Source organism: Bos grunniens, chromosome 11 (genome assembly GCF_055505025.1).
Source record: "Bos grunniens cultivar Pamir isolate PY7600 chromosome 11, Bosgru_T2T1.0, whole genome shotgun sequence".
In the NCBI taxonomy this organism is placed as follows: Eukaryota; Metazoa; Chordata; class Mammalia; order Artiodactyla; family Bovidae; genus Bos; species Bos grunniens.
The window spans coordinates 86,181,696-86,193,800 of NC_141175.1; the positions used below are offsets into that span (position 1 = coordinate 86,181,696).

A 12,105-nucleotide genomic window follows, 5' to 3' on the forward strand; every position below is an offset into this window, starting at 1 on the left:
TATGTATCTACTGCTGTTCCAAGACCTGTGATAGTTAAAAATATAATTTATATTCCTCATTTCTTTTCAGTAATATTTGTCTGAAAAAATGCACATTGCTGCCTGTCAGAAGGTGTGACATCTTTTAACAGTTTTTACTTTACTTTTTCTGCTGACACATGTAGTATCTTTAGCCAGTAATTGAAAATGTGCTTGAGTTTCACTGACATATATTTTACTAGTTTTACTCAAAATCTAGGAAAACTAGGTTCCATAGTCATACGGATAGTAATACATATTAGAAGAAAAAGACTTTTAAAAAGAATAATATATTTTATGACACACTAAAATTTTAATTGCAGCAGAAAGAGTTGAGTTAGTGTTATCTTTATCAATAAAATGGGTTTTATTTTTATCCAGAACTGTTCTGTTAATTCAGATTTGTCATTTGTAACTTTGCAGCAGTTAGAAGAAAAGAGTGAGGATCAAGAAGACAAAGAATGTTTGAAACAAGCAATAACAGCTTTGCTTAATGTTCAGAGTGGTATGGAAAAAATATGTTCTAAAAGTCTTGCAAAACGAAGACTTAGGTGAATATTTTCACTTTTTTTTAAAAATAATCCTCCTTTTCACCCTCAATACTGTGGTATAAATTCAGGGATCCCTGGTCCCTCCTCAAGTAAACAATGAAGAAAATACTTTTAGTGACAAGCTTGGTCTTTCAGAGGAAGTGACATCAAAGCCAAGAGAATTTGTTATTGTTTGAAAAACCTTTCATATTTGTGCATTTTCCTTGCATACTCCCAGACAAGACCTCCTGAGAGTCAACTGGTAAGCTAAAGGAGAGCTAGAGCAAATGTATTGGGTAGATTTATGTCAACAACATTGTTCTGTCAAAGTAAAATCAGTAGTGGCCTTTATTTTAGGGATTATGTAACTCGAGGCATTAATTCAGATAATACGCTTCCAGTTTCCTAATTATAGTAAGTGCATGGTTTTTAGCTTTAGGTATTGTCTACTTAAGCATTTCTAGATAAATTTTTTAATCTCTTACTTTTTTTTTCACTGTATTGGGCTACTTTGTAATACTTGTCATTCTAAATATTTAGTAGCCATGGTAGAAATAATCATTCTGTAGCTAAATATATAGGGTAGATTTTTGTCAATAGTCAGCTGTTCTTTTTAGAGCACTAAAAAAAATGTCTCTAATGTGTTGCTTTAGTTTCCAAAATTGTGCAACTTTGTAACACTAATATATTTGGAGATTCAGTGAAAACCTTCACAGTGCAACTTTTAAAAATATGCTTTAGCATTGTCGTTAATATTCATGAATTATAGATTCCCTGTCATCTTTGTACTAACAGTGTTTTTTTCCTTTATCCCAGTGAATCTGCATGTCGGTTTTATAGTCAGCAAATGAAGGGGAAACAACTAGCAATCAAGAAAATGAACGAGATTCAGAAGAATATTGATGGTTGGGAGGGAAAAGACATTGGACAGTGTTGCAATGAGTTTATAATGGAAGGAACTCTTACACGTGTAGGAGCCAAACATGAGAGACACATATTTCTCTTTGATGGCTTAATGATTTGCTGTAAATCAAATCATGGGCAGCCAAGACTACCTGGTGCTAGCAATGCAGAATATCGTCTTAAAGAAAAGTTTTTTATGAGAAAGGTACAAATTAATGACAAAGATGACACCAATGAGTACAAGCATGCTTTTGAAATAATTTTAAAAGATGAAAATAGTGTTATATTTTCTGCCAAGTCAGCTGAAGAGAAGAACAATTGGATGGCAGCATTGATATCTTTACAGTACCGGAGTACCCTGGAAAGAATGCTTGATGTGACCATGCTGCAGGAAGAAAAGGAGGAGCAGATGAGGCTCCCTAGTGCTGACGTTTATAGATTTGCAGAGCCTGACTCTGAAGAAAATATCATATTTGAAGAAAACGTGCAGCCCAAAGCTGGAATTCCAATTATCAAGGCAGGAACCGTTATTAAACTTATAGAGAGGCTCACATACCACATGTATGCAGGTAAGACGTATGAACTTGCCTGTCTCTTTTATTCTCCTCCTTCAGGCTGATTTTTCTTTGTTGCACAGGTCATTGTGCCTAAAATAGAAAGCAAACTGACAACAAAAGACCTCCGCATTGTCAGAGTTCATTTTCCTTTGACTAAAAAGACTGCCACTTTATATTTCTATGAAATTTTATAATTTTTCTACCACATTTACGTATGTTATTTTTAACTTGACAATCAGAGTTATAAATAAAGTTACTGGGCTAAATTTACCCAGTTAGCCAGTGGCAAAAATAAGACTGAAACTAGTGATAAATCAGTCATCATTAGGATCTAAAAATTGTTTTACTCCTTTACGTCTTTTTTTCTCTTTCATTACTGGGATTATAAAATAAGTAAAAATTCTAATATATGTTATGTATCCATTACCAAAACTGTACCAGTAGTACAAATATATACAGCATTGCTTTTTCTTAATTTCCATTCCTAAAATTTATTAAAAATAGCAATCTTGGGGTCTTTCAAATTTTCAGGATTTTTTACAACTGATATTATTTAGAAAACAATGTACCTTATTATGGCAATTTTTAGAGATAAACATAGGAGTTTGGAGGTTTCCTAGAGTGTTGAGACATGTTTGTCTCTAAGTGGGCTGAATCAAATATAATGTTTGGGAGGTAAGGAACAAATGTAATGGTCGATTCTTTAATTTTATTTCTTCTAATAAGGTAACAGATGATACTCCAGTTTTCTTCAGCTTCCCTACATAGTAGGAATTTTGAGGATTATAAAATACTGTGGAAAGAGCACTAAATTTAGGTTCACACCCTCACTCTATCACAGTTTCTTAAGGTTTCAGAAGTAGTGTAGTTTTCATCTCAAAAATCAACATCACAACAGCTATCTTAGAATATTGTTGGAAAGAATAAATGAAATACTAAGGTGAAAGCTCTTTATAAACTTACTTTCAAAGAATGCTTTTATTACAAAGATATATATAAAATCAAACATAACTCTTAAAAGTGCTGGTCTTAAAATAGTTGAATGTATAAGTTAACCTCCATCTCCAGACTTTTTGCTTAAATATATTTCTATCTCTAGGATACGTGTGTTTCTGGGGAAATTTCCCAGTTTTTAAAGTTCTTCAAATGGGCTCTTAGTTCTCTCTGGAAACTATTCTGGCACCAGTTCAATTAAACTTTTAAGAATATCCATTAACTGTAATCCACTGTAGTAAAGATGAATGGTATTCAACACTGTTAATCTGTTTAATTTATTAAATACCTGGTCAGAACTACTCATATTGCCTGGAAACTATCAGGGCCACCTTGCAAAAAAGTAAAATTATAATTTTGTTTCCATGATCTCAAAGCATGTTATAAATATGATCTCTTTCATTATCTCCACATGTCTGGGATAAATAAGCCTGTGTTTTGTTTTTAGTTTTTATTTGGCCTCTATTTGGTAGTTCTTTTGCTAATATTTTCTGTTGTAAAATAATAGTGTTTTTTTCCCCCCATAGGTAATTTTAAAAGCAGTTTAGGCTCTTTAAGCATATGCCATTTGGTAGTAAGCAGGCAGTAACTGAAACATGTTGATGATAACAAAAAAAGACTCTGGGATTTTTACTCTTTTTAGTAAAATTAATTTTATTAATTAATCAATTTTACTATTGATTTTTCACTTAGAAACTTACGTAGTCAGGTATTCATTTTGCTGACACAAAAATAAAAAATAAATCCAAGTATAGAAAATTTAAATAAGCTGCCTAGGATCTGCATGAAAAATAAATACATTATTCTGTCATCTTTTTTTACATGTGAAACTAATTTTGATAGGTGCAATTTCAGTAGTAAATACGACCCATCTATTTAGCTGATCACCATCAACTTTAAGATCTAGAATACAGCTTAAAAACTATCTTATTCAATTACCAGAAATTTATGGTTGCAAAACAGTTATTTCTTTGGTCCTTCTTAAGGCATTTTTAAGGATATGAAAGTTCAAATTGTTCTTCTTGCCACATTATTCTGATTTTTGTATCTTAGAAGATTCACAGAAATTTTTAGCCTAAACATTCTAAAGTATTCATCATTTTATTTTAAATACCTTTGTTTTGGGTTCTTAGACTATTGAGAGTATAATTAATCCTTAGATTTTTATCTGTGTTTGTGAGACAGAAGCTCTACTCTTTTTTCTTCTGTAGAGCAGTACAAGTGGCAGGTACTAAAGAAGATTTACCAGTGTTTCCTATCAAGTCAAGTGGTATTTGATTTCAAAAATATTTTCAAATTTCAAATTTTTTAATATAATTGTTTTCCTTAAAGTGCTACTGTTAGTGATAAAAATATTCTTTACTGCTTGCTTTATTTCACAGAACTACCTTATGATTATTAATAAGTAGTTATAGCGCTACAATTAAATATTTCTTTTCTAGAGACCTTTTATTTATTTTTTGTTAAGTTAAACAAAACTTAACAAGCATAGCTGATAGTTTTTCTTTAGTCTTGGCAATCTTCTCCTCAATATACACAGTGCTCACCAAATCTATAGACATAGCACATTTGCTATGGTGTTTTATTAGTTACTTTTGATAGTCACCCTCATTTATATTAATCTTTAGCTTTTGAATAGAATAACTTAAGTAACTTTACTTCTAATTAATATGCACTCAGCTTTCTAAATTTATAGAACTTTGCAGAGTTAAGTGTATCCAAATTTAAATTGACAAGATCTTTTTACTTTTTTAAAATGTTAAAGTTTTTAAAAAATTCCTTTTATTAATTTCTTGAGGAATAAAAAGCCAGTGTTGGGTTTAGAGTATTATAGCTAAGTTTTTTTTTGACATTTTTCTTTTCTATTTTATTTTGAAGATTAATAGAATATTTTAACTTATGTCATAAATATATTACTAGTGTAACTAAAATCCACAAGCAGCTTTCATGAACTGTGGTTTACCATATATACCAATAAGTATTAATTACTAGCTTGTTTGACTTCTGTAAGGTCTGTGATAAATGTATTACTGGCAACATAGAATGTGTTTTTAATAGACCATGTACGAACTTGTAAAACATTCAAACAGCTATTTTTTTAAGACCTTTTCCAGCTTAATTGGACTCTGAGTCCTCACACAGTGATAATGGATTAACCATTTGTTTTAAGAACTGTTGGTCTGCTCTATTTAATTTTGGTTCGGTAGTTTGATACGTATTTTTTATCAGAACATACAGTGTAAGTTGTGGCTTGCACTAAAACAAAAGCTAAAAGTTAGACTGCATATTTTTATTATGCTGTATAGAATTGTAATAAAAGACATTGGCTGTAATACATGAGAAAAACCCAGTAACTAATAAGCACTACTTACAGACATTTTTTAGATTATAGCTTGGTCAGACATTGTCATCAAAAAACAAAACTTGTTTAACCTTCCTTAATTCAGACTTCACTGTGGCTTCAGTCAACTTGATCACTCAAGTGTTTACAGTAATTTATAAAACAGAGCTATAGATCTTAAATGCTCAGTCGTTCACTTTATAGACCCAAACCCAAGGCCTTGAAGGTTATGTGACTTGCCAGAAATCATATCAGTTAATTGCAGGAAAGAGTATGAGAAATCGGGTTTCTTGACTCTTTAAATAATAGAGTTTATTTTCTGCCATGTTACACTGACTCATACAAGGTGAATTTTTTTTCATCTTTATAGTATAATTTTTATTGTGTATATTGAACAGTAAAAATAGAATTGCTTGCTTGGTTTGAATTACCAGGAATATAAATGGCTCTTCACTTCTGGGCAAACATGGGTCTAATATATAGTCAGAGTACTGTTTTTTCTTATTGAAATAGGTAATAAATTCTAACTATGGATAACTTCCATTTTAATGCATAGATTTTAGTTTTTAGTTAGATGTTGGTCATTATAATTTTAGTTTTTAACAAAATCCAATCTATTGGTGTTACTTGCTGTGTAAATTTAGGTGAATTGGAAAGTGCTTAATTGTTGCTCAAAAGATTACAACAGTCTTATGTAGAATTTAATATATGGTGCTGCAGATCCAGTGTTTCTGGGCATAACAGTAATTTGCTAACTACATCAGAACTGCAGAATTCATCTGAAATGGTGTGGGGGGACATTGTCTTGTTAGATGTATCATTCTGGATCTGGCAAGGATATGAAGAGACCTTTATTTACAGTAAGAAAACACAAAGCAATATGCATAAAAAGGAGGAGATGCAAGTAGGAATTTCAGTTCTATTCCAGAGTTACAGGAAATAATTTAGTATAAATTCATTATTGAGACTTTGAAACAACATGTGTAAAGAAATGTTTGGAGACGGTGTGTCTGGTTTTGATCATCTTTTTTAGAGAAATGAGATGACTTTGAGGTAGGGGGTCTCTTATTAGATCTGACATTATATAAAAAGAACTTTTCATTTTAAAGTGTGGGGAAAAGGGGTTTCCCATGCATGGTGAACTTCGGTTTTAAAGAAAATGGTATTAAAAAAAACTTAAGCCAGTTCATATTTTTCTTTAAAATATTTACTGCTATTTTAGGCCCTTATATTTTTGCAAAAAAAACTGCATTAGATTTCTTTGAAGTTTGTGTTCTCTATAGCTCCGTTTGGGTGTTTTAGCTCTTAAAAACAACTTTTGAACAATTTTTGATCTATAGGGCAGTGCTGTACTATTTTTAAACTCTGATTTTTTTTTTTAAGTGTTTGTGCGTCAGCATAGCGTCTGTTTCCTTTTTTAAGGAATTCAAGAGTGATTGTTTATAAATCCTTGTTGAGGAGCTTATTGTTTCTTGTGGCATTTTAAATGGCTATATTAAAGGGAGAATTATCACATGAACAGACATCCTGATTAACAGTGTTTCACTATGGTGGTTGGGGGAGGGGTGTTTACATAAATAACTCTATGTAACAAATATTTCATAAATGTATTGACCTTGCCAATAAAAATGTATTGACCTTGCCAATAAAAATGTGTTGAAAAAAAGGATTAACTTTTTCACCTCAAATGTAATATGCCGTATTCTGAACATTATAGTAATTATATTCTGATTTCCTAAGATTTTCAAGAAATATACAATAAAATATTATGAAAGAATAGCTTTAGAGTGAGGGAGACAGGCAGCTAAAGACCAGCAGAAAATAGGAGATATCTTACTTGAAATAACCTGGGCCTAGACAAGGGACACGATGGTAAACTTGGAAGATAATTTGTACATACAGAGAGGTTGGGTAGACAGAGGGCAGGGAAGCAGAGTAGGATAGAAATCTTAGTACAGGGCTTTGAGAGTCAAGTAGAAAAGAGTGGTACCTAAAATGAAGAAAAACCACAGAAGACATTTCTACCATTGCTCATATTGAAATCCACTAGGATTTATGTTTGAGAAAGAAGTTTATGGAATTACATTCACTAGCAAGAAACAAAAAGAGGAGAATATCAAAATAGTTGATTTTCATTTTCTCCACAAATATTTGTGCTTACAAATATTCGGTTAAAACCGAATCAGCATAGCATGGCTTTTGTATTTTTAATGCTTTTGCCTTCCATCTGTCTCTGAAACATCACTTTGTAATATAGGGAGATAACTGTTACTCTGCAACCATCAGAGGCAGTGTAAAACTTAGCTTCTATCATTGTCTGATAAATGTGAAGTAGGTACTTTATTTTTCTACAAAATTACATAACCTGTCCTTATTGATGGGTTTTTTAAGTATCTAATTATCTTGGGCTTTCATCTCATCATTAAGATAAAGGTCTCCAGTGGTTAGTGTAGCATTATATGTGCTACTATCACTGAAACAGGGAAATCAATAGAAATTAAAACAGCATCTGGAATGTGATATTTTGTGTTAAAATTTCAAGTATAGATGTTATGTCCTTCCTTAATATAAGTTTTTCATTCATTAGCAATTTTCTATGGCTTTTGACTAAAAATAGAGCCAGAATTAATTCAAGCCTGGGAATATATGCAGCCTTTAAGATGTTTTTTGAAAGTATTTAAAGTTTTGCCAGATTTTCTTGGTTTGTTTTTAGCTTCTGCTGGTTTTTCCTTTTGGCAAGTCTGCTCTAATTTCTAATCAGGCTAAAAACAACTTAAACTTGAGTCACTTCAGAAGTTAATACAACAGTGATGCTTGTGGGAGTGTTTATTTCACCGCCAGCTCGAAAAACTCCTCTTCTGAGTACAGTGTACAGGAAGGTACAGCTGCTCCTTCCTAAAATCTGGAAGAAGGCTTAACAAGAATTACAGAATCACAATTAGACTGCTAATTTTTCAGTGACTTCAGTGCCTTTAACCAAGCAAGATTAGCGGTTTACAGCTTTATTCTGAATTAATAATTTATGTAAATTTCTATAGTGACTATATAACTCGTGTATTCACTCTTTATAGTTAGATCTCACAGCTTTGGAAACCTTAACAAAATCCTTTAATCCAAGGAGGTTATGTGATATGGGAGAAAAAAGCAATAAATCAGAAAACACACCATCCAGATTCCAATTCCATTTCTGTCACTCCACTGTGTGACTTTAAAACTCTCAGTTACTTCTCTCCTATGTAGAAAGGGACAAACAGCAGCAACCCTGCTCACTTCACAGAAACAACATGGAATGAATGATGTGAGTGCTCTTTGAATTCAGTACGTAACAGACATCAGGAATTGACTGATGTGGCAGTGGGACACACCGTGACTTTCCCAGCATCTTCATTAGTTAGTAGAGTACTGAGATGGCCAGAAGCTTTGGTATAAGCTGCAAAGGCTGTTCTAAAATAGTTTACCTTTAAAAATAGCCAACTTTCTTAAAACGTACTTTAATTTACTAAGAGCTTGCTTTTTTTGTTTTTCAACTTAAAAGTAGCTTTGATATCCCACAAATTTTTAGCCTGACTTAAGTGGAATTTGAGAAGAAATGGACCTGGATATTGATTTTAGACTTTTAGACTAAACTTTTGTTTTTTTGAAAGGGAGAGGTCACCCTTAATTTTGACAGCTCAGGGATATTTGGAGCACTCTACTAAGGTCTGGCTCAGTATCTCTACAGTGGCCACTACTTTGCTTCCTAAATACATGATGTTTTGAGTAGCCTCACCTTACATATAGATTTGCAGAACAGGAAGAAGATTCTTGGAAGGGAGGATTGTGATGAAACCGATATAAATCTCTGTTTTAAAATCTTGTACAGCCTTCTGTTTTAAAATCTTTTCTTCTGGTTGAGACATTAGTCTTTAACGTTTGAGGAACTCTGTAACTGAAGACAAACAATAAAATACCAACAGAGAGGAAATTACTAAAGGATTGTATCTGTTTAAATTACTTTTATCAGTAACCCACTCTAGCCTCAGAAGGTATGAAGCTAAAGGAGAAGAGGGGATTTAAAATGAATATATTTTATTATGTAAATTTTTCTCTAACTTAAAGTATTATAATCTTAAATTCAGGGTTGTCTGATATTTAAATCGGGTCATTATCTTGATGACCACATATACCAGTATATTGGAAATAGATTTTTATGATAAATCCATGAATTTTATTTTGGCAGGTGGGAAATTAATATAGTTATTTTACTTTCAGGCTCAATTTAGGGTGATTCTTAATCAGACAAAAGTCAGACTAAATAGAGGTTTTCCACGCAAATAAATTCTGATTCTTGCTATATTCTATGCTAATAAAAGATATAGTATTTCTTATAAAGAACCCATAGTATGTAGCCTAACAAAAATAAATTTAGTTGCTACTCTCAATAAATTTATCATTAAATTAGAGCTTACCATTCCATAGTGATGTGAAATAGGAAAAGGATACTCCCAATAAAAAACGCAAGTTACTGAATTCTCCCCTCCTCCTTTTTAAAGACTCTTAACACCTAAATGTGGACATTGGTGAAATTTGAGTTACAATGACTGGTGAGTGGTTTTTTTCCCCCGTTATGGGAAGTTGTCCCCCAGCCACCAGGTCTCTCGTGCTGGTGACAGCAGCCTTTCTCCACAGGTTGGGAGAATACTGTCCGAGACTAGGATAGGCAGGGCACACTCGGTCAGCTTCCTGCTTTACGATGAATGAAAAGCAGGTGCTTTCATGGACGTATGAATGAAAAGTAGGTCCTTTTCGTGGAAGCAGTTGAAGACTTGGGCTCTTATGGTGAAACTCTAATTGTGTCTGTGTGTATGCTCACTCAGTCTTGTCCAGCCTTTAGCCACCAGGAAAGCCCCCTCATTGTGTCTATTTGCAGTGCAAGTAATTAAAAGTTGTAAACAGAGCCAAATCAACATATTGTCATACATTGAATAATTTTAATAACTTACAGGTGTTTATTTGTAAGCATCTTTTAGTGGTTTTAATTAAGACCTCTAGGAAATAAAACAATTTAGAAACTGAATTTAACTTAATCAACGACATTATAAGATCTCATCTCCAGTTGAATGCTCTGTTGACATAATTTAAAGAAATCTAGGTAACTAATCCTAGATAAATTAGTCTGGATGGCAGGGAAAAGTAATGGGTTATTGCTGTGGCCTCTGTGTTTTTGAAAGAGAGAAACCACCTGATGATGCTCTGAGATCCAGGTAGCATGTAGAAACTTGCTTCTGTGCTTTGCCTTTCTTCCCTTTGCATTCCTGTGGTCAATAATGAGTTTTAATATCAGCTAGTCAGAGTGTGCAGAGGTCAAGAAACAAGTTGATGTAAAATTTTAGTGTCAATGATTTTTCCACTAATTTAGGAAGAAACTAAAGCTAGCAATTGATTACAAAGTCCAAAGCACCCTGTGTGGTCAAAACACTTTGGGACTTTAAGAGCTGACTATTTAATCTCTTTTGGAAATGTAAATAATAATTTTAATCATTCTTCATAAAAGGTTTTAATAAGATATTTTTCCTTTTTCTTCATAGATCCCAATTTTGTTCGGACATTTCTTACAACATATAGATCCTTTTGTAAACCTCAAGAACTACTGAGTCTTATAATAGAAAGGTCTGTCATTTTAAAATGTTTAAGTTCTTTGTTCTTTTTTTAATGAGATTGAGCTAAGATTTAGAAATATTTTGAATGAGCTTTACATTTTAGTTCAAGAATACTTTAAGAAGAAAATATCTTGGAAGACCATTTGTTTTATATTACTATGTTAGCTTTGATTATTTAAATATAAAAATATTTTTTACATGGAAACTCAGTATGTGAAATTTCAAATTTATAGAATTAACCAGGTTAAAGAACTATAAAAATGTAGAATTTAGGCTCTGGAAATTGAATTTTTAATGATCTAAATGTTCTAAATAGAATTTTTTTAATATACCACATGTTGAAGAGAATGGAGTGAACAAGTACTATAATCAAGACAAGTGTTTCTAACCAAAGGGCACTCAACTTTTCAAAACTTACCATTAAAAAAGTTTATGTTAGCTTATTTAGAGTAATTACACAAGCCCAAAATTAATATCATTCCCTTACCTTTATAATCATACCTATTTTTTAGACATTGCATATATTCTTTATTCCTTATTACATTTCTAGTTTTATTTATCTTAGCAAGTATTCATTTCTTTTTAAAAAATTAGTCTTTACATTATAGATACCTCATTTGTTTTCACTGTTGTGTATATCCTTAGTAATTTTTACAGTGCTTTCTTAATTGTGCTGACTAGTGAAAAGATTTATAGTTTTCTGTTGGCATAATTTGATATAATTGATCTTTTCATTAGTTTGTTCTATTTTATGTTAGGTTTGAAATTCCAGAGCCTGAGCCAACAGAAGCTGATCGCATCGCTATAGAGAATGGGGATCAACCCTTGAGTGCAGAACTAAAGAGATTTAGAAAAGAATATATACAGCCTGTGCAGCTGCGGTAAGCATTAAAATAAATAAGTAAATAAGTCTTCGTTGAACTTTTGTTTCAGAATTAAAGTAAATAAGATCTTTCCCAAGCAAGGAGGAAGTAACATGTAAAATGAGTGAAGTAAAGAGAAGTTATCAGAAATTACTGTGTAAGTGTTAATTAAAATAGAATTTTGAAGGTGATAAGCCACTTACAAGATTAAAGTTGACCCTGGAACACCATGGGGGTTAGGGACACTGACCGTCAGCAGGG

At 32.2% G+C, this 12,105-nt stretch overlaps 1 protein-coding gene across 5 annotated transcripts in view; it reads left to right on the forward strand.

The window, feature by feature from the left end:
* Nucleotides 1-12,105, forward strand: part of SOS1 (SOS Ras/Rac guanine nucleotide exchange factor 1) — a 131,669-nt gene that overhangs the window by 87,087 nt on the left and 32,477 nt on the right. For 3 of the 5 annotated variants that reach the window (XM_086327363.1, XM_086327364.1, XM_086327365.1), the window contains 4 exons: nucleotides 442-569; nucleotides 1,365-2,020; nucleotides 10,910-10,991; nucleotides 11,740-11,862. In XM_086327363.1, coding sequence (XP_086183489.1) covers nucleotides 442-569; nucleotides 1,365-2,020; nucleotides 10,910-10,991; nucleotides 11,740-11,862 — 989 coding nt within the window. Of the gene's footprint in view, nucleotides 1-441; nucleotides 811-1,364; nucleotides 2,021-10,909; nucleotides 10,992-11,739; nucleotides 11,863-12,105 lie in introns of all 5 variants that reach the window. The other 2 variants (XM_086327366.1, XM_086327367.1) reach the window with 1 other exon arrangement.